We start from the raw sequence: 23,586 nt of genomic DNA on the forward strand, positions 1-23,586 counted from the left end.
ATGACCAGTCCCTGCCCCAGGAAGCCAATCAGAACCCTCCATGGCATGGTTACGTTGCAGCATTGTCTTTGCACTCGTACCTCCTCCGCTTGTCCTCCGAAACAGGTTCTGGTAAATCCTCCTACAACAGGCTCTCTCTCACACATGAGCAGCAGACAGTTGACAGGTTTGCCACTAATAGCTCAGATGTTGTGGTGCATAGTGCCTTCTGGAGTCTGAGTGAAGCAGCAGAGGGTCCTGCTCATTTTCCTGCCAATAGCATTTCTGGAACCTTCAAGAGCACCTTGTACACCTACGCCTATCAGTAAGATATGGCAGATATATAGCATGGGGAGAAGGCACAAAGGGCAGAATACTGTTTTGGTCAGAAGTTCTGAGACAATGCAGGCATACTGGGCTTCTGTTGGCTCATATCCTAATGGTGTTATTTAATGCCCCCAGGACTCTCAGCTATTCCACTGGTAATGAACAGGTTGGACCATAGAACAGCATGAAGGTGGACGACATGTATATACTTTTATACCTTCAACCATGGAGCTTCAACTGATCCAGGGCTGAGTCATTGTGCATGTGGCTCCGTTAAGATGCACCTTTTTTCGAGAGAATCTTCAACAAAGAACATCACAGATGCTTGAATTTTACCTCGTGTAGCTAGCTGCCTATTAATAAACTCCAAGCCAAGAGTTTTCAGCTTTAACCTGCTGAAAAAGTAATAACTATTCCAATAAAGTAAACATTTAAAACATTTGCCAGGAAGTACAGCCTTACCTGCCTTCCTTCCGAGATGTTGTAGAGCATAGTAAATTCTAGTTAACAACTAACTATTCGTTAATCCTTTCTGCCCATTTTTGGGCTGGAAGTGCAGCCTGGTCCTTGCTTAAAATCACTTGCGCCCAGGACGGTAGGTTATAGTTTTTTGCTGAACTACCAGTGTACATGAAGCAGAAGTCAGACTACAGCACTTTTCATCATTGCTGTACGGATTTTCCTGCTTCCAATGCGGGACAAAAGCGAAGGTGATTGTGGAAGGCTGCTGACAGAACCCCTCATTTACCAATGGACACTGGTGGAGCAGAGGGCGTGCACAGTGAGAGGAGAGCGCACGATAAATAGCCCTGCAGAGGGAGACTTATGAGGCAAAGTGACACCTCCGATTTGAACAAGCACATCGGGATGTACTACAGACGAACAATACATTTTTCGTTATTTAATTATTTATGGAATACAAGGTTTCAATTTTCTTTTTCCTTTTCGCTATCTTTCATTACTTTTTATGTTTCTTCTTCTTTCCTTTCTATTCTTTTTCGTTTGTTCTTCTATACATATGTACATTGTTCTTTTGTCTAAAAAGATTACATTCCAATAGTATACAGCGTCATGCTAACTTCGTGTTCTAAATCAATTTGATATTGTAACTTCTCCATTAACTTTTTGTGTAATATGTTTTTATCTGTTAACATGTACATCGACGCAGTGCATGTTAGCCAGATAAAAAGCAAGGTCAGCTGACGGATCTTTCATCCTGGATGTAGGAAATCCAACTCTTCTGAGATACCTTCAGAAGCACTGTGCAGATATCAGCGTTTGAACTTAGCGGAGGGTCTGGACTCTACTCAGACCCTTTTAAGTTCAACGGCAAAAGTAGTAAAGCGGGTCTCGAGGGCCAGTTAGCCTGTCCCTGGCCATTAGCCACTGTTGCTGCATGGCCAAGGGAGACGTGGGGACCGTTTCCCTCACCGGTCACTGCCGCAGGCATGAACCAGGAGTGCATGCACCAATGACCAGGAGACAATTGCTATAACTACATTGTTTAAAATACTACATTCGCGTTGATAATTTCCCCTGGCACTAGAAAAACACATCGAGGAATTTTTATTCATTGTAAACCTGGAATTTGTTGAATTGGAACAGTGTGTCAGAGCTGTGGAACAACCTTTATCATTGTAGTCAAATTATCCATTTCAATTGTAACTTCAACATCGCTTTCATTTGTAAAATGCCTGCAGAAGTTTGTAAACTATAATTTCGTTTTCTGCTTTGGTGGTTTAGCGAAGTTTCATAATCTCCACATGTCTTAAATATTTTTCTAATGAAGGGTTTTAGGTCTGGACTTGGAGGCAGGTTCACCAGCATCGACACAATTATTTTTATTTAAAAAAAATAATACTGGATATACATACATCCATCCATATTAGGGCTTTTGGACAACAGACTTCATCCATATTTTGCTTCTGCCCACTACATGATGGAGCAGTGAATCTGCCCAATTTGCCCATTGGCCCCATACACTTTTAGCGACTGCATAAGCATGTGTAAGTTGTTCGCCGCAACTAAAAATTGCTCTTTACACAGTGACAAAGCTGGTTAAAAGTGCGTTCTCTCATTTCTGTTTTAGAAGTAGTTTACATGCCAGCAATTAATTTGATTTGCACTTCTGATGCCCTGTGATTTATTTTCTATTTTTAAAGTAGCTTCATGCAATTCGGGTAGGTAGTAATTTACTCCTCCCTCCTTCACAAATAATGATAAATGCATGGAGCAACTGAAAGGCTTATTATGGGAAAACATTACTAGTAAAGTAACTATATCAGTGATGGTTTGCAGTTGTAGCAGTATATATATTTTTTACTTTTTCGTTCTGGGGCACATGCTTGCGATAAAAAAAAAAAATACATAATAAGTGTTCCATTTTAGAAACCCACCGACTTTAAAAGAGGAGCATAACCACATTTTTCAAACTGGGAGTTTTAAAGAGGGGAGAAAAATATTCTACACAATTTTATAACGGCCTATCGGACTTTTTTTAATTGACACCTGAGCAGCCACTAACAGCGATACAATCCTAATTAAGTGTATGATCTGTAATACCTCTGACGTCAGTAAGGTGAGACAACTCTTTTGCGAGCCAGCAAGAGGCAGCCCCTTTCGTCAGCACGGACGCTGATCATTTGACCAAAAAGGGGCATCTTACCACTTTCTGAAAGATATTTCGGTGGACGGGTATGGACAGGGCATAAAATGCCCAAGTGACCTAGTAAAGCATCTGGAGCCTGCCCTGAATCCAATCAGTTCAAGAGTGTGCCTTTAGAATGGACAAAAAAGACCAATACCAATGAAATAAAAGGCTTACAAGGAGACTAATTATGGAGGGAGAACATGGGTTGTTGGAAATGTGGTTCATTGGGGAGCCCAAAGAGTTCTAGAATTTCACAGTGTCTGCCCACAATGGCGCATGGGGTGCCCTCAGACTTTGCATTGACTAATAGCATTCTATCAAGTAGAACGCCTACTGATCCTATAGGAGTGTGCCTTGCAGATCCAATGCGCGTTTTATTAGCTCGCTTTGTCTGCTTTTAGAACGCCAAAGCCAGTGAACTATTCCTCTACTGGTGAGCAGGGTATTTCCAACCTATCATACCTTGGCAGTAGCCTACCTGGGTGATAGTGCTGCGTACAGCCAGCCCTGCACAGGCCATTGTGAAAACCCATGCACAGCCATGCTAATATCCTAAAAGCCAAGTTACCTAAAGCTCACAACAAATGTGACCAATCGCATCTCACCTACTCGGGAAGTTGGTGGGCAGTGGGTTCCCTAACAGCCAAGATAGAGGCCTACGTTCAGGAACGAGAGAAACATCACAGCATTCCTAAATCCAGTCAGCTACTACGGCTGGTTTAATGACCATTTTGATTAAGTGGTCGGCCATTTCCAGACAACAAAGAACACACGTTTTTGGGATGGATCCTACACTTCTAATAGCTTTCATGATGCTTCTGAGTGAAGCCCCCACGTCAAAGGTGCCAGAGTGCAACATGGCCTTCACAGTGTAGATCGTCCTGCATAACATAAGTATAAAAGCTGCCCCGGAAAGAGTTGGATGATGAAAAGCAACCACTACCATACACCAGTAAAAAGGGGCAATTAGAGCTGGGCAATACAACCACAACTGGATGCAAATGTTCGAACGCACTGAGAAAACTCATAGGCTACCTCTTGCCATGTGCTGTGCCCATGGACCACAATCCTCTCAGCTTGTTGATGCAGAGTAAAGGGGAGTTTGTCTAACTACAAATGGGCTTGCAATGCAGGATCAGGACAGACTCAAGTGCATCAATGCCAACATAGATTAGCACCCCAAACTTTTGGTGATGGGGAAAATAAGCAGCAAACGCGAGCACTCTACCTTCACTTTTATTCTCTATTACTGGAAGTATGGTAGTAGGTTCACAGACCTGAAACACTGTGTGTAATCGTGGTCTTTGATTACCTCTCCCATGTGGCACTACCCAGGGACTTGTGTGTGCCACCCATGCCCCACAACCTGCCTGTGCTGTGGCAGCAGTTAAAAAGATTCCTGTGTATGTAAGTGCTGAACTCCCATAGTACGTTCTGTCCTCCATGCTGCTCAGACTTTAGACAAAACAGAGGTAATGGGTGCCACGGTCTCCTGTACATACCACCTATGCCTACTTTGCATGCCAAATAGCTGTGAAGTGGTTAGTTTTTCTGTTTTTGCCCGATTCTTGTTGGAGGCTTGGTGTCTATTTCGTCTATGACAAACAGAAGGAGGGGTTGTTTATCTGGGTTGTGTGCATGATACAAGGCCAAAAGAATAAAGACAAAGAATTACCTTGGAGTACCCTCCTTTCACACAGAAACCCGAGCCCACGCAGAACACTGCTCAGATATCCCATATAGATGGGTACCACCGAGATCACAACATCCCAACCATAATAATAGAAATACAGCCAGTCACAACATGGCAGTCAAAACAATGTGCGCACGTGCAACACAGCTCAAGGGCACCAGTAGAGCAGGACCCCACCACCCCATAACTAGAGTGATTTAAAGGGATACCGGGAACTGCAACAAGACACCCGAGCTTGTTACCTCGTACACAAACCTCAAGACAGGAAATTAACATAATATTCCATATGGCACATACCACGATTAGTAATGATCTCCAGCTACACACACCAAACGGCACTACACCCAAACCATCATGATCTATCAACCACACTTAACGCTTGTGAATAACCTACTCAAACAGGAAACGGATGTGGCATCCTCGAGACCGCAGCTTCAAGGTACCCAAGCCCTACAGCGCTGTGAGACCTTAGTAAAAGCAGTAAGCATTCACACATCTCTGTTTGCATATAATATATTGTAAGATTGCTGAAGGGCTGTCTGTATCTGCTGTATGCAGCCTCCCTTCTTCTGGCTTGGACCCCGCTCCAGCCTCTCTCAAGTGGGGCTGCCCAGAAGGAAGGGAGAAGATAAGCCATCATTCCCATGCTACCTACGGTACGGGTCATGACACATTTGGCAGTATTTATTCTGTTACCAGAGCCTGCTTTGTATGTCCCCTAGATAGCTCAGAGATGGATAACACCCTCGGCCTTCAAACTATTCCATTGTCTCCAGGATCTGGTGCCCGAGCCTTTGAGGAATTTGAATTTTGCCTTCCAAATTATCTTCTTAGCAAAGACGTACTCCGTGACAACCCACCTTGCATTTTTCCCACTAAAGTCGTGTTACAGTCTGATAACTATTAGCCCAGATCGCTTGACTGGGGGAAAATGTTTGATTTGCTGTGCATTCTGATCATCATCTGTGTGTCTTTTGCTTTCTCGCCCTAAGTGCACCGGGTATGCCCAGACGTGGGTCCCGGGCTCACTGTGCCACTGGATTCAAGCTAGCCAGGCTGAAGAGGTGTGATGCCCCAAACCAGTTCTAGGATGCTTATTTCCAGTCCAGGGAGGACCTGGCTTGGCAGTTTAGGCTGGACTGTTCCCATGGGGCACAGGGTCAAGACCGATTTGCATATGGCTGGGACAAGAAAAAGAAGGATGGATTGAACCCAGATCTCTTGACTGGGGGGAGGGGGGCAGGGGAATGTTTGATTTGCTCTGTATTCCGTCCATCATCTGTGTGTCTAATAATTGTTAGGCAAATCGCTATTTGCGACCCGCTGTGAATGGCTACAAACATACAGATGATGACCTGCAAGGAGCAGCAGACCACAATTCCTCTCTTTGCTTCTCAAACAGAAAACTTAAAAAACAAGCATTGGCATAGCCAATAGGTCTCGCCTTTGGGACCTTATAAGTATTTAGTTATGCAGCACAATATCCTTACTGCAATAACATTAACTGTTGCATGGCTAAACACTTGTATGGTCCCAAAGGCGCGACCTATTGGCTATGCCAATGCTTGTTTTTTATTTTGTGCTGCTTTCCACCACTTTGAGTCTTTGGGGCATTATGTGGGTGGAACTTGGGCATTACACCGCAAGCATCAATAGTTTTTCATGAAAACTTGATCTACTAATATAGTCAGAGTGGGTTTGCATCAAGAATAAAGGTTCCTTGAAGCAGGTGCAAACATGGAGACCATGATGCAAAGGTCGTTCTTGTGGTTAGGTAGCCTGGTTTTGCACCAGGGCATGGGGGATGAAAGCAGCAACGGGGCTTTTAAAGAATATGGCTATGAGTTGCTTACGTCCGTTTGTTCAAGTCAGAGCATTAACTTTGGTAGCTGCTCTGTGCCAAAAATAATAAACATGCCCACCGGTCTTGGACAAAATGTTGGGGGGCTTCTAGAGGGTCATGAAATGTGGAAGTTTGATAGGTCAGGAGACACAGAAGTCAATCATATCTAGAAGGGAGACATGTGATACCATGATTGTATGCATTTCTTTTTTAACTATGTATTAATGCATATGCATAATTGTCAATTTAAATCTACATTATGATTTATAAACAATTTTGTATATGCATTGACTGGTCAATTCTTTTTTTCTGGACATCTGCGGTTTCTGTTTTATGTTCTAGATTGAAAATAATGTTTTTTTAATCATAAATAGATAGAAGAGAAATATTCCATAGGGTAGGGCCTACGAGAAGAAGACCTCTTCTCGTCTTTCCATACATTTTTTGTAAGAAGAAGCATCAGGAAGTTCAGAACCACCTAATGGGCAAGAACAGGACTGCAGAGCCTCACTAGACCTTCGTTTCTTGTTAATGTCAAGAAGAGAAGTGCTTTTTGGAAATGGTCTTCCCATTGGCCACTGTAGATTCCAAGACTCTGCGTCACATTAGGTGATAATTTTGTTTGCAGCAGGTAGCAGAATGCTAAAGAAAACCTTAGCTTATCAAAATCAGCTTTCTCGACCTTCCAGTGTTTGCCTCTCTCCTCGACAAAGCGAGACGTGGTTTGTGGTATTTGCTCACAGCTTTAATGTAGTATAAAACACCCTATGAATGGACGAAGCACGCGCAATAAGAAGCGCGCGCACACACACACACACACACACACTACTTACTTGAAAGTCCCCTCTATAAGTCACTTAGTAATAAAAACAGAACGGTTGTTTGAGGCGGGCAGCACGTGCGTGGACCCCCCATGCATCGTGCCGTTTACAGTAGAGAAAATATACTCAACTCATTGTTTCAAAATAACACCCAGCATACGTCAAATGTGCAAAATGAAAGCATTTTGCATTATACTACCGCCCCCAGGCCTTGACCTGAACCTGCTGCACGAAGAGAGGGTCACTATATCGCACTAGTTATGTCGCAAGACAGCATCATTGCGTCTATTACTTCACCAAACTACTATATTGCATAGTAAGTATAGGTAAGTAAATGTGGACTTAAGAACAGTAAATATATACTTGCCCTCTGGTGCAGTAGTTAGGCCTAAGTAGTGGATGTGATAATTGTAGGACTTCCTTCCCGGGGCATCGGTTACCTTTTCATCTCCCACCCGCCCGTCCCTTGGTTTGGAGGTTTCTAGGGGCTAGTTAGGGCGGAAAAAAGACCACACAACATGGATTTTCAGGGTAACGGGAGGCCTACTTACATACTCCCGAGGCCAGCACTGAGGGGAGAGGCGGTTTGCTCCTCGCAGAGAGATTGGGGACACCGGCTGGGGAGGCAAGGGCGCCAGGTCACTAACTCCTCCTTCGCAGCCTGGTGGTAGAGGGGTGGGCCCGGAAAGGACGGACAAGGATCGAGAGCTAGGGGCTCACCGCTCAAGGGCGCAGGTGGGTTGCGCGGTTCTCAGTAAGAGGGGCAAGCCAGAGGGCCCCTTGGTGCTGGAGTAAGTAGATAATTAGATAATTCATAACCGGTGGTTATGATCAATGGTAACACCTGTAAATATTAAAATGTAAAGTTTGAATTTTAAAAATGTATTTAAAGAATATCTTGTCATGTTTATGAATAGGTGATTGTCTGTTGGTTATTAAACATTGCACAATTGTGAATATCAATAACAAACAAGAAAGAAAAGCATTAGATGAATGGATTACAACAAATAAATTAAGTTTGCAACTAAACAAGTTTGTGAGCCTTTCTATGTGGCTGTGCGATCGGAAACGCGTACCAAGTTGCTGCACAGGTTCCGGTTATTAAACATGGCCATTCTTCAACCCACAATTAGGTTCTGTCTAAGTTAATTGTGGGATGTCAGGGGTTGGGGCGGGGGACTATTTGGGGGGGTCCGGGCTCTATTCTATGCAGAACCTAGATCCAAGCTACCTGGCCCTTCAGTAGAACCAGCTGAACATGCCCACAGACCAGCAGGTAAACCTCGCCTTACAGAAATCACCACCTAATCATGCCCCCAGTCTGCCATCTGAATCAATTCCAGCAACCTCCTCAAGAGACACCATCAGACCCATGCCCATACCGCTACCTCCACCATTGGATAAGTATGTTAACTCCCAGTACTGGCGTACATCAACTTCAAGAGGCTATGTCTCACAACCCCCACTAAGTCACCTCTTTAAGTCCCAGTTCTCTAGAGCTTACACCACTTTACTAATAAAGCACATAAACAAATAAACCCTGGGGAGTTTGCAATAGAAAATACCTCAAGAAATGCAGTAACTCACTGAAAGGTCAGGTACCCATTACAAAGCTCTTTCCTTTCACAAAATGTCAGACCCACATCTAAAGCTGTTACTATATAAAAGGTGGATAATATTTATCAGCATGTTCAATTTGAAGGAATCGAGACAAAGACAACTCAAGTCAGTGCTCAGTAACCGTGCTGATAATCTGCAATACATTAAAACATCAGAGCTGCACGCTACGCATCAGGCATAAATATTTGTACAATCAGAAAGAGTAAAGGTTGTCCACTAGACATGCTGAATGCACCCCTCTTTGCACGGTCTTGCTCTGGCCCAATATGCAGAGATTTTCAAGTTAAAATGACAGTAATGGCCCCTCTTCCTAACATATTTCCTGAAAGACTGCTTCTGTTCCACAACCCTGAATCTGACCAAGGGCTGTGGAGTAAATTACTGCTGGCACAGGCTATGTGAAACAATCACCTGCCCTTCCTCTAGATGCAAACAAATCCACCAATTCCTTCACCTATCCAAGTAGTTTAGTCTCTAACTGGCACCCAATCAACTACATCTAGCCGTGATCCAAATTTCAGGCTACACCAGACAAATGGCCAAATCAAAATTGATGAAAAATGGACACCAGTATGTAAATGTAGTCCAACGCTAGCCCCGGGGCATAAAGGAGGACTAAACTCAGACCAAGTGGCAACACGGCAGCCTAAAATGGCACAGGGGAACATTAAGATGACCTGAATTCAGATTATGGGGCCCTAAGGCAGCATACATCAATGTTTTAACTAGAAATAGTGGTAAAGTTATCCTTTATTATTATTATTTTTTTGCAGAGTTTTATATAGCGTGAACTTGACCAGAATCCAATCAGGTATCAGAGCGCTTTACATAGCACCAGTTACGTTACATGAGGACACACATTCATTTTTTGTTAGGCACGGGGAGATTAAGTGATTTGCCCAGAATCACAGGATGTTTAGCGACATTACCGAGACTCGAACCCAGTTCCCCAGGTCCGAGGTCAAGCACCCTAGCGTTAGGCCAACTCCTCTCCCCATGGACCTTAGGGCAGACTGGAGCCCAAATCAAGGGCATTTTAAGGTAGTGTGGAAGGAGACCATAAGACACATAGGGGGCCTGGACCCCGACCATGAGAACACAAAGGCAGCTTTGGAACCTAGACGTGGTGACCTTAGCACAGACCATGGGGTTATAAGGCTGCCTTGAGCTTTTCAGTACTTCCTTTGGTGGTCTGGAGCCATATTTCTAGAAAATTAACTGAGGCATGATGCAGATCATGGAAGAAATAAAGTGGCCTGAAATAGGGTGACGTGGGCCGTAAGTCAGCCTGGACCCTACAGTGGGGTAATTGAGACAGTCTGAGCTTAGACAACAGAACCTCAAAGTAGCCTGGTCCTAGGCCATAGATGCCTTAAGGAGTATGGTCTCAGAATAGTGGGTCCTTAAGGCAGCCTTGACTCAGGCTGGGGATCTTAAAGTGTCCTAAATAAAGACCACATGGATCTTAGGGCATTATAGATCCAGACATTTGGTGTCTTTTGGGACACTTGAAAAAAAGACCATAAAGGACAAGAGGTGGCCTGAACCCGGACTGAGGGAGTCTTAAAACACCTCAGAGTCAGTAAATCGAAACCATAAATAGGATAGCTCCAGACCATAGGGGTATTTTGGCTGCTTAGAAAAAGTCCATGAAGGACTAACAGTGGCATAGATCAAGACCACTGGAATCTGAAGACAGCTTGGCCCCAGACTATTGGGATTTAAGGCAGCCTAGATTCGGACCACAGAGAAGCTGGCCTGGATCAAAATCATGGGCCAATTTGGTAGACTAGGAAAAGTCCTCAGGATTTGAGGTGGCAGAAATCAACCCACAGAACACTTAAGGTGCCCTAGACCTAGATTACTGGTATTTTAATATGTTTATTTGCTCGGGAAGCACTCATCCACTCTCATAGGGTCTCTTGGTGCAATTCATCCTAGTTAGCAATCTACTATACAGAGGGAAGACTAAAGAAAAACGGCATGCTGGCAGAGAGTTTGAGGTGATCAGGGGCTACATCAAGAGGGTCTTAAGTTGGCCTAAACTCGGACCATAGAGATTTTAAACCAACCTGGGCTCAGACAATAGTGATCTGAAGGCGCCCTGGTGCTTTTAAAATCACAGACTTAGTTGGTGGTAGGTTTTTTTTTTAAAAAAAAAAAACAAAATGTGGACCTTAAGGTGTCCAGGACCCAGACCACAAAGACCTTACAGCAACAGGGATGCTAGACTATTTGGCCTAAAGGCAGCTCACACTCAGATCTTGGACTTCTTTTGGTCTTAAATCACTACAACGCATTTACCATCACAACCAGGAAAGTTACAACGCATTACATTTACAATGCATTTAGGAATTTCCGTGTGGGCAGACTGTGGTTGGTGGTATTTAGGGGCAGGGGGGAAGTTCTGGGGTAGTAAGAGGTTTTTAGGTTTCAGGGGTGGGTAGTGGTATGGGATAGTAAGGGTTTAAGGTTTCAGGGATGGGTAGTGGTTAAGGAGTTGTAGGGCTCAGTGATAGGTAGTAAGGGGGGGGGTTGTAAAACTCAGGGTAAGAAGGGATTTGTTGGGTTCGGGTGTGGATAGTCCAAAGGGATAGTAAAGGGGTTTAAGCTTTCAAGGATGGATAGTGCCAAAGGGTTGTCAACGTTCAGAGATGAATGGTTTGTAGTGGTAGCAAGGGCTTTTTAAGGTCCATGGATGGCAAGGGTTTAGGGGACTAAGGTTTTTTTAGGATCAAGAGAAGGTTAGTGCTAAGTAGTAGTAAAACACACAAATATATATATATATATATATACACACAGAGAATGAATGCATTGTAGTGATGCTGCAATGCGTAACTGTGGTTTGTGTGGTAATGCTAATGTTGCTGAATGTATGTGAATGCGCTGTGTGGGTAATTGTTGTGGTAAATGTCCTATAATGTCTTGTGTGGTGTTTGTTTGCATCGTAGTGACCTATTTTCGGTTTTAAGGCAGCTTCTACTCAGATCAACAAGGCGTTTCTGGCTTACATCCAAAGGAGGGGCACACTGGCTATGCCACGGCTTGCTGAGGAGGCCTGGGCTCAGCCCATGAGACATAAAGCAGCCTGGGTCTAGTTGATGGTGATTTTAGAACAGGGAGGATTAAAATGTTCTTAGTGTTGGAGTGGGGCTCCATAAGGTAAAGGCTGTGTGGATTCAAAAGTTCTCAAGTGTTCTAGTTATGGTGTCAAGATGGCCTGGTTAAAGCGGTTTGGAAACACAGAATTGTAAAGGTTGCCTGGACACAGATGATGCAGTCCGGCTCTAGGGCGCAATGGAGATTTGGTTAAAGAAGTCTGGCCCAGTTTCAGGGGTGGAAAATGTGGTCTGGTTTCAAGAGATTTAAGGGGACTCAGAGGGGGTTAAGGAGACATGGATGCCGGAGTTGTCTGGAATAAAGAGGGGGTCAAGGGGGTCTGATCTTAAGGGGCACAGAGGCCTGGGTAAATCGGTTTTGTTACACACGTGTTAAAATCTAAAGGTAGTCTGATTTGGTGGGTTAAGAGTTGAGGAGGTCTGGCTAAAGGTGTCTGATAAAGGTGGTCACATCGCAGGTCCGGCTTAAGTGATCTGGTTGCAAAGGGGTTAAACGGGGGCCTGTGTAAGGTGGCCTGTTCATAGGGAGTAAAAGGGCGTATAGCGGTGTGGTTACAGACGGGTTAAATAGGAGGCTGATTAAGGAGGTCTAAGTCTAAGGGGGTAAGGCGCCCTGGTTAAAATTATGTTGTTACAGACGGGCTAGGGTGATTATGGTGATGGGTCAGAGGGGGTGGAGGGTAGATGTATGGGTAATATGTTCTGCATGCACACGCGCCCCTGCACACTTACCTCTGGATAACAGTCCTTGGCCAGCACCTGTAGCATGGCCGTCTTCCCACAATGCACGTCTCCCACGAGGACCAGCTTACACCTCACAATGGCGGGGGCCTGAGGGCTGCGCCTTTCCTTCATACTCGGGATGTGCTAAGGGCAGGGGCCCTTGTGCTGAGTCTGGCCTCCTGATGGCGGTACCCCAGAATCTGGTGAGGCCCCTGCGGGTCCCGAGGCTGCAGTAAAGTGTGGCGGAGCTGGGTTATCTGCTGGTCCCCAGGCTGTCCCGCTGCAGTGGGTCCTATCTGAGGGGTGCTCAGGCTACGCCACTGGAGCAGCGCGCCGAGGGCCGCCCGCTGCTGGTGTTTGGACTCTGCTACCTCAGGCCTGCCCTCGGGCCCTGAAGCTGCTGCGGCTGGGGAAGCTCGGGCAGCACTGCCGCAGCACGGGCTCTATCGGGGCCGCAGGGGAGCTGTGCAGCAGTCAGTCCGCCCTGGTTGTTCTCGGGGGCCTGTGCACGCGCTGTTGGACCGGCTCAGGCACTGGTGATGCTCACGCTGCGGTGGTGCCTTAGCTGCGTGCTCTGCTGCTGTTTCGCGGGCTCTCCTGGGGGTGGGGGCTCTGCTGACCTGCACGGAGGAATGTGGCGGCTGCGGCTGCAGGAGGATTCCCAAAAGGGCTCTAGCCAATCCTGAGGCAGTGACAGGCGAGGTCGCCGGCCAATGAGAGGCGCGGGCCGCCCCCCTCCTCACACCGGCCTGTCATTAATGCCTCCATTGCATACCGTGAGACCAGAGGTGCCGCCATTCTTTTGTGTAGGAGTGTCGCGTGGCGCTAGCTGAGGTAAATAATTGTACCTACAGTAATGGCAAAACGGACGTTAACTCACCAGTCGGCGTGGGATCGTAAATCCCCTATATCACACATCCTACAAACCGAATAACCCCAAAAGTAATTTAGCCCCCAAAGAGCTCAGTGGCATTACCGCCCATCAGACAGTATACCTTCTACGGTCTTCAATGGTACCCCCCCCCCCCCCCTTCCAAAATTAGGTCAGTCGCATTGACGTTAGTGTTAGTGGTATCACCCTTCCAAAAGTCTTCCACACTATGGATGTCATAGACTTCATTCAATCGCATCACCGTCCTAAAACTGGTTCGACTTTCATAGACTTGATACATGCACAATTGTCACTATTGCCTCATGTAACGTAACGTTGGCTTTTGTAACATGCTCACTTGTAATTTTCTCCTCATGTATCATTACTGTTCCTATTGTGAAGCGCTCTGACACCTTCGGGTAAAGTCCGCGCTATATAAAAACGCATAAAATAAAGAGTTCTATGGAAACACCCTCTCAAAAGTGGTTCACTCCCTTAGGCTTGAGTGGAAACACTCCCAGAAGTTCACCCCATAAACGTCACAGCAACAACCTCGCAAATCCAGTTCACCGATAGACTTCAATGGCAACAGCTTCTGAAAGGTGTTTCCTTCCATCCGTGGACTGTAACGGAATGGTGCTCCCCCTCTCAAAAGTGGTACATCCATTCTCAGTACATTCCTGGAATTACTGTCCCAAACATTTTACTTCACTGCATTGGAGCAGGAACAGGTTGAGGGTGTGTGCGGGAGAAGAGCAGTGTGTTTGTGAGGAGGTGGGAGGTTGGATAACAGAAGAGAGCTTCAGTAGAGGTGTGTGCATACTATCGTGGGAGAGATTGTGCGTGAGCGAGGATGTGATTGTGTGTCTTCATGTGTGACTGGACTGGTTACGCGTGAGTGTGGTTGTGAGTGAGGATGTGGTTGTGAGTGAGGATGTGGCTGGGAGTGAGAGTGTGGATGGGATGCTTGACTGCCTCTTTATTTAATTTTGAATTTTTGAGTGATAACCAAAGATTTAAGACCTACTTGCTTTACAATAAAATGCATCCAGAAAAAGGGTTGTACTGTTTAGAATTACTTGTGTTTACATTTATACGCACATTCTCCAAGGGAAACCGAGTTGGTTATGTCTTAGTGGACATAAATAAGTGGTTGCGGGGGACAGTACAAGTCGCCATTAGATGACGCTGCTGAAGAACAGCCGGTAGGAGCTGAGCAGAAGGCGCCCTGAGGTAAATAACTAACAGTCGGTGGTAGTGCAGGAAGAACAAAGACTGTGAGGTAAAACAGCAAAATGGCAGTATAAAACACCCTAAACTACTCGTTGATACCGAGTTGTTTAGTTTTGATAATATTGCACTGTTGTGTCCATTCCTCTGTCGATATTCCTCACTGCCCCAGGCCCTTTCTGAATATTTTCATGACCCCGCCCATGGGCCAGTGAGGGCTCCTACGCTGCATGCCATCACGGTGCAACTTCCCTCACTTTATGTCCTCCCCCCCACTACCCCTCCCCCCCATGACCCTGGCGGCCTCCGGTGTGACCCTGGGCACCATCTGCTCCTCTCACCTCTCCCTGACTCCAGGGTTCCCGACAAAGGTGTGAGGATTCACAAACGGCCAGTTGTCGCTGCTGGCTGGTTCCTGGAGAGACCGCCGGGGTGTAGCTTGTGGTGTGTGTGGGACTGTGGGAGGGGTGTAAATGCCAGCACTTTAGCGGCGAACACACCTGCCTCTGCATGTCAACAAAGACACAAAATGGAGAATCACAAAGACAGAGCACTGGGCTGAAGCCAATGAATGCACTTATTGCCCTCGCGATACTTGTCTGACTCTGGTGGTCATCTCTGTTGCATTTACAATAAATATCAACTAGCGCTCTGAAGTATCCTATGGGAAAACCTACAAATAAATGAGGACATACTGGGGACGCAGCACAGATCTTGAGAGTGTTGATGTGCGACAGGAAGGGCAGAGCACAAGCTTGTGAATGACGGAGGCAAACTGAGGGCACATCACAGGCCTGGAGAGGGATACTGCTGGCGAAATGACCGAGGGCCTAACACGTTGCACATACCAAGTGTTCATATGGCGCATACCGTTATTCAGGCGGGCAACTAGAGCCAAATTTCGGGGGGGGGGGGGGGGGGGGGGCTGAAAAAGATTTGGGGGGGGGGGCTAAGTCTTCCAGCCATAGGCAGAGTGGCTGTAAGAAGGGGTGAAAACACAACAAAAGCCTCATAACGAGTAAATGGTCTTTTAAAGACGTGTGAAGTACTCGGGTGCGGCTGCAATTAGACGGACGCCAGCCCGTGAGGCTGTCTCAGCCGGGCTGACACACATGGGGGGGGGGGGGGGGGTGCTGAAGCCCGGTGAGCCCAATGGGTGTTGCGCGCCTGCCGGAATTGGTGTGGATCTTCGACTATACAAAACAAACAATGCTAACCGGTACCACATACAACCAAACACATACACAAAATATTAACCATACCCACACAACCAATGATCTTACTGACACAAACAGAAAACTTTCTGGTCCGGCAGAACCCTCAAGCCCAATATGTGAAAGCACCTTATTTGTATTACTAAGCAGAACAGTGCTTATTAGAGACGGCACTTAAGACCACATACAAGGAGTATACAATAATAAATATAATACAAGATTAAAAGAATACAGAAAATTGAAATACATCTATGTTAATCAGTAATCACTAAAAGAATGTTTGAAGAATATTAGCCACTACTTACAATACAAGAAAAGATCCAAAGAATTTCATCAGGCGATAGCAACATTTACTGTAGGTGGATTTAATAATAAATACAGTGCTTCTTCGTGTGTTTCTACTAAATATTTAGGAAAAAACTGAGCAAATTAATTTTCTTTGTAAATGTAAAAACCCCAGACAGAAAAAAACGAGACCTGACTTAAATACTGTTGCTTGGCACCTAAATATTGACAACCTGCGTGAAAATAGGTTCTCCTATTTTTTAATCCATATGTTTTCTCTGATCGGTATTTGACCAAACTTAAATTCCAGAAAGATTCTTTGTACGAAGGACCATATATTAGCCTTTAGATAAAATTGCATTACACCACACTTTGCACACATACAGCCCAATTGCAATCTTTTTATCTGTAAACAGTGGCACAAATCATCCAGATTTTTTTTGATCTTGGCAACTTTTTTCAAACATAGCTTCACAGTGCTACTATTCTTACATGATAGCACTTCGTCAGAGTTCAAATCTATCTGTTTCAAGCTGCAGGAATAAATATTACTGAATGTATTAAACCTATTCCTACCCCTTGAAAGGTCTCTCCATATGAACTTTTAAAACACATTTTCTATGCTACAAAACAGTTAAAAGAAATAACGAATAATCTGGCAATAGAGTCGACAATTTATTCCAGGCAAACCAAGCTCAAGAAGAATAATTTTAATCAAGCCAGAATTACTAATAATACCAAGGTATCGCTTCCACAGATCATATTCAATACGAAGTACATTATTAAGGAAGGACGCTGATCTTGCCTCTATACCATACCATGCTACAGGGGTTCCATTTGAGTCATACACCTTTAAAAGCGATTGCACTTCTCTCTTACCCTGGGCATTAAAAAAACTGCGGAAGGCCAAGGCTTATAGACTTTATTTTAGATAACTGTAATTTATCTTGATGAGTCCACAAAAGATTGTTTGAAATATTTACTCTCAGATAGGTATACTCTTTTGCACCTCTAATTTACCCCATTATAGACCAATGACCGGGGGGATTTCAGACCGCTAGCACCCATTATTATGGTTTTAGTTTTTCTCTCATTAACAGAGAGATTACGTGCAAATGCAAAAGAGGCTAAGAGGTGTGAAAGTACCTGAGCCCCACTGTGCTGCAAGTCCAAATTAGCAGTACTATAGAACTATTTTGTTTTTTAATTTGTTTTATTGAATTTCGGGTTTTTCACATGTCTGGTCGTACATCAAACAACATATTGCGATTAACACATGTAGACTTTTCCAGGCTTGTGCACATTGCTACATACCACGAATAATCATCACAGAGTCCTGTCTAGTGTGTTTACAGTAGTTGTGATGTCCATCGAGTTTAAACATAAACAATATGCAACATAACATTGGTATAACAAGAAAACAGTACATTTACCCTTCCTCCTGCGCATGAGTGATTAAGAGAATACACCATATCGGAAATTATGTATCACCATTGTACTTCGCCTACCCCATCTTCACTTATACATTTTTATTACCAGCTATTTTTATTACACATGCATGTCGCCACACTTGTTTCTTGGATAGTCCACATGAAGCTTGGATAAGTGCGAGGGGGTGTACCACATCTAAGGCCCTGTGCATAGCACCTGCTGGCTCATACTTGTGCTTCTATGCTCTCTCAACTCTACTATATTTAGCAGTTCGTACACTTCTTCTCCAACAGATGCGTTATCTAGCATTTCAGAGTGGCTCTGCCAGGATGTGCGAAAGTCTGACAATATCACATCCCTCTTTGCCGCCAAGCAGTGCTATAGCACCATACAGAGCTGTGTTAACATAAGATATTTATAGTAGTAGAGGTAATTGTATAGCACTTCATATCCCCTTGTGCAGACATGAATTACGTTCTCAGATGGATAGCACGCCGCACCATGGGGGAGTGTTTAATTGGGATAATATGCTACTTGCTGTGCATCCATAGAAAGGGCTGAGTGAGGCTCACAGGCCTGGAGAAGGCTGCTGTATAGAAACTGACCAAAGTCAAAGTCGGGGGCAATGGCGGTATATAAGGTTTATGGTGTGTTTTTTGGGTGGGTGGGTGTGTTCTGTATCATTTAAGGCCCTTGATGTATTTCAGTACGTATGTAAAGATTCGATCTCAGTCAAATCAGAACCAAGACTTCCGGTTTGAGACACAGGAAGGGAGTTACCAGCAAAGTCGGAAATCGAAACCAACAGCAGGACAGTAGAAGCTCTATAGAAATCGTCTGTAGAGGCTGGGGGTAGAGGTAGAGCTCAACAGAAATCTTAACGCCACCGGTGATACTACCTCTTTTTTAGGATTTGAATATGATGTTGGCAATGTTTTTTTTTTACCTAGTAATGAAAGCCCAATTACAATGAGAGGATCTCCAAATAGGAATATGTAAGAAGGCGAGAAGTATGTCTTAAACTGAAGCAAGATTAAGAGAAATCATTGAAGTTGTTATAAGGTGCTATAACGTTGCACTTTATAAATGCCGATAGGGGTAATATGAATCGTTTGTCATTGGCTACAATCTTATCATGTTGTTTTATTAGAGCTGTAAATATATGTGAGATCTTAGACTGTGAACCATATTGAGTCTCGGTATGGAGAAATTTTAATGTTTTATATATTTGTAATTGCACAAATTGTAATTATATGGGCTTGAAAGATATAACCACGAATTGTTGTTTTAGGCTATTTAACAACATACCATCTTTTTTAATGAAATGTGTGTATATTTCGATAAGATTTTACTTCTTGGAAGTAAAGTATTTTGACTGACTGACACAGATCAAGGAGGAGATTGCAGAGGAAAGGTTCCAGGGCTATATAGGCAGAGTCAGCCAGGAACAACTTGCCTAGGAACGTTTGTATGTTTTGAGGTTTCCGCTTGTCTTACACACTCAGCTTTGCTCCCTTACTTTTGTTTTGTTTTCACTTTGGTTTCCTCATGTTATGGTAGTTTTGTTGTTGTTTTCATTTTTCCATTTTTGTACTGCTGTGCTCCTTCCTGCTTCTTCTGTGGTTGAGGGTTGCAACCCGTTCACCCTTGTGTTCGTCATCGCCTTCTGTTTTGGCTGTAGCAGGTAAGGCTGGAAACAATTGGTTTTATGCATGTTGATGTGGGGAGATTGTTCAGTTCAGAATTAATCATATGGTCTGATATATTTTGCAGTATGCAGCCTGCATTGGTTATCCCATTCCAATCTGTAAAACCATCCCCAGACTATTCATCACACTTCTGTGGCTGTGACATCACTCTCCAGCACAAGCTCCAGTAAAGTCCAGTCTGGACTGTCCATTCTACACAGCACCACGTCTCTTTCCCTTTGAATATATCCTTAAAATGTGTTTCCATTTACCTTGCAGAGTTATATCAGGGGAGAAGATTGGGACCGGCATCAAAGACCTGCTGTGCAAACCGCCAAACCTAAATATGTTTTGCAGTGTTTCTGTGTGTGTACACTGGGCTTGTATAGCCGCATATACACATTGTGTTGTGTGTGTGTAATCAAACTCCTCTTGGTGTGGTCCCTTGCCTTTTTCTTTTGATTGGACAGCTGGTATTCTGATTCTGTGCAATGGTAATTGACCATTTGGGTTCTCATTGCATTTGTTTCTTATACAACGTGAAGGTAGATATTGAACGACTCATCATATGAGTGGTTGTAGTTGCATTTAAGTGGACTGTGTGTAGTTTCTCAGTGGCAGGTACACAAACCTCCTATCTTTTCTACTGGGACAACATCCTTGAGCCAATGGTGGAGATTGAAAGTCATGTCTCCTCGTGCGAGACTCAGGAACAAGGTAGCAAAAGTATGAATGCGTGGGAGGAGGCTGGGCCAGCCCAGCACAGTAGCTGTTAAAGTTTCATTGTAGGTGACAGCATATGCCGTACAGATTGGGTTTAAGGAAAGTTCATGGATGATGAAACCGAGCAGCATGGGTTTGGCTAGGGAGGAAAAAATGTATATGTCCTTGCTAGGGGTATCTCAGTCTTTATCATTAAGATCTGTCGCTTCGAACTGAGCACTCACTTTGTAAAGTTTTACCCTCAAGTGAGAAATCTGTAATTGACCTGACAGGCTGGGGTTGAGGTCCTGAAGAGTTCACACCCTGAAGACTGTTAACCTTCCGACTGCATTACAAGGACTGGGCAGAGACCTCAACCAGGCAGATGTGGTTAGAGATTGTGAGTGTCATGTGACTTTCGGAGCCCAGCCTTGTTTGTCATAATATGGCTAGAGGTCGGAATATGTGTGGCGGCAACTGGACCATATACACACGTGCTGCAGAACTTGGAAGCAGAGGAGTGACTGTTGGAATTGTGGGGAAATGTTGTGACCGTGCCAGCCAAGAATCACGTGTTTGTAAAAGAGGATCAGGGAGAGCTGAACTCTTGGGCGCTTCCACGGACACAACAGGGCCCTAAAGAGGACACCTCTTGTGAAGTAGACCAGTCAACCAGAGCAAATGGTTGGGCACTTATCTTTGGCAAAGTCCCTATTTGAATTTGGAAGTAGGTGATAGAGCCAACTTCCACTCACTATGATCTGGTGTCTTGCAGGAACTTTGTGAGGTTTGCAAGCTGTAATTTCGCAAATATTTCCAGACTGTCTTAGCTAAGATCAGTTATTTAGCTTAATGGGTGAGTCAGAGGGTCATGGAAACAATGCTGAAAGCAGTCATAGTGATACTTTTGAAGCAAGGGAAAGACCCCATGAGCTGCAGATCCTACCATCCAATATCTCTTTTCTACATTAATGTAGCTATCTTTACTAAGATCCTAATCACAAGGCTGAACCAGGTATGGCTGAAGATGATTTCCCAACTTCAGGCAAGTTTTAGCCGAGGGCGCAATGCAAATAATAATACTTGGTTGGCTGTGAATCTCATTGATGCTGCTTCAAAATACAAAACTCAGATGTTCCTTCTCTCGCTTGATGTGGAGGCGTCCTTTGATAGGACAGATGGGCGATATCTCCGGAAAGTTCTTCCTAAAACATTCATACGGCATAGCAGGTCCTCCATTATGCCTAATTATGTCCATCCAACAGCTTGAATCAGAATTAATGGCGAGCTGTGGCATAGCACCTGACTTACAAGTGGAACAAAACGGGGATGTTCTTTGTCCCTTTCAATGTTTGCCCTGGGTTTGAAGCGTCTTGTCGAGAGAATCACAGCTAATCGGTTGACACGTTATTACAGTCAATAGCAACACATAAAAGTAAGTGCTTTTTGATGACTATGTTTTATGTTTTGTGACTAACCTGGCAGAATATATTTTTGGGGGTCAGATATCCCTGCTCTCAAGGTGGAACGGGAGGCCTTCTCTGCCATGCCTGGTTTTCATATTATTTACGTTAACAAAGCACAGATTGGGGCAGCTGTAGGTTTTGCACATATGAAAGGACCCTTACCCTACCTGGGAATATGGGTACCCATACAATGCAATGCTTTATATATTAACAATTTGCCCCTGGTGCTAATTTCTCTTTCCAAAGATCTGTACCGCTGGGACAAGTTTAGCCTCTCCTGGAATAAAAGAATCAACAACATCAAAATGAACGTCTTCCTGCGTTTGTTATATGTAGTGCAAACACTCCCTTTGGTTGTCTCTGGATGGGCTTTGAAAGAGATCAACTTCCATACTTTCTCCTTCATATGGCAGAGCAAGCCTCCCAGGATATTGAGGGCCACCCCTTGTAAGGCTCAAGTGAGAGGCTGGGGTGGACTCGGTCGGAGGTTTCCAGCTACATATAAGTGTCACAGATTCACCCAGCTATAGAGTGGATGCAGATGGAAAGGATGAAACCTTGGGTATCACTAGAGGAGGTGCTCTACCCTATCTCATTGCAGTACCTACTCTGGATTCCCTTACACCACAGACAGCACAAACCTGTACCTCCAGATGGTTGTATGACGAGATCCCGCATGCATTTAGCACGCATGCCTTTACAATGCCTGCATTAGAACGAACATGTTGTTACAACACGTTCCTTCAAAACGCAAGTCGTTACAACAACTTGCCTTAGGGGGGCTCTGGACTTTGGAATAGTAGCATTTACTATTCCATATTCCAGAGTGCACAACAGTAGCGTCCAATACCACTCCACCAATCCGTCCCCCTAAAGCAAGTCGTTGTAATGACTTGCATGTTAAACGAATGCGTGATAATGACGCATACGTTCTATTGCCAACGTTGTTAAGGCACAGCTTGATTCTGGATTCGTTATAAATGATGTTTCCCCTTCCACATACCATACATACGCTCTGATAGCGCTTATCTCTCTCAGAGTGGGTTACGACTTTCTTGTTCCCCTTGACCCCATTTACATAAAACCCTGACTTTCCACCAGGTCGATATGACCCACTTTTCTTATTTCATGGCAAGGTGGGCCTACATAGACTCCACAACCTTTGTAATAATGGCAGTCTGAGGACCAGTGATGATTGTGAAGCCCCTTATCTTACTCACAGAGGGGATATGTTTAAAAGAATAAAAGTTTTGCTTTGGGCGGGTACGAGAGGAAGATGAGCCCAAGGTAGAAGCGAATTGTCTAAAATAGAAACCGTATTTGATGAGGTCTCCAACCGAAAGGGTATCTCTCACCTCTACTAGGCCTTGGATATGGGGCCAGACCTCATGTAGCACAGTTACATTATAAAATGAGCAGAGGAATTGGAGAGAGACAGAGGAATAAGCGTGTGAGGCTGCATGGGAAAGTGCGACAACGGCGTCTATTTGCACCAAATATAAGGAAAGTACTTTTAAGGTGCTCACCAGATTGTATCTGAGCCCGGCTAGGCTTGAAGCATGTTCGGTACTACTGATATGTGCCGGAGGGGCACAATGACTCACATTTGGGGGTCTTGTCCACAAACTCATTCCTATTGGATGGCCCTGGTAAACCTCATCAAGAAGTTGCTGTCCCACTTGATCCAGTGATGTTTTTATTGGCCGCCTGTTGGAAGATAGGATATACCCAATACATTCTCCTACAGGGCAATTCAACACCCAATTTCTTTTAGCTGGTAGGCTAACCCTGGCTTATTGTTGGAAACAGAATCCCCAATCGTCTGGTGGGTTTATGGTGGACAAAGATCTGGTATATGTTTACGATCGAAAAATTGACTGTATTGTTGGCTGGTAAAATGTTCAAATTAGAAAAAACTTGGAAG

General features: G+C 44.5%; 1 protein-coding gene across 1 annotated transcript in view; it reads right to left on the reverse strand.

The window, feature by feature from the left end:
- Positions 1–13,411, reverse strand: part of RND1 (Rho family GTPase 1) — a 37,403-nt gene extending 23,992 nt beyond the window's left edge. The window contains exon 1 of the mRNA XM_085600401.1: positions 12,785–13,411. Coding sequence (XP_085456527.1) covers positions 12,785–12,907 — 123 coding nt within the window. The 5' untranslated portion in view covers positions 12,908–13,411. The remainder of the gene's footprint in view (positions 1–12,784) is intronic.
- Positions 13,412–23,586: the final 10,175 nt, after the last annotated feature.

The sequence above is a fragment of the Triturus cristatus genome, chromosome 4_2 (genome assembly GCF_964204655.1).
Source record: "Triturus cristatus chromosome 4_2, aTriCri1.1, whole genome shotgun sequence".
NCBI classification, from domain to species: Eukaryota; Metazoa; Chordata; class Amphibia; order Caudata; family Salamandridae; genus Triturus; species Triturus cristatus.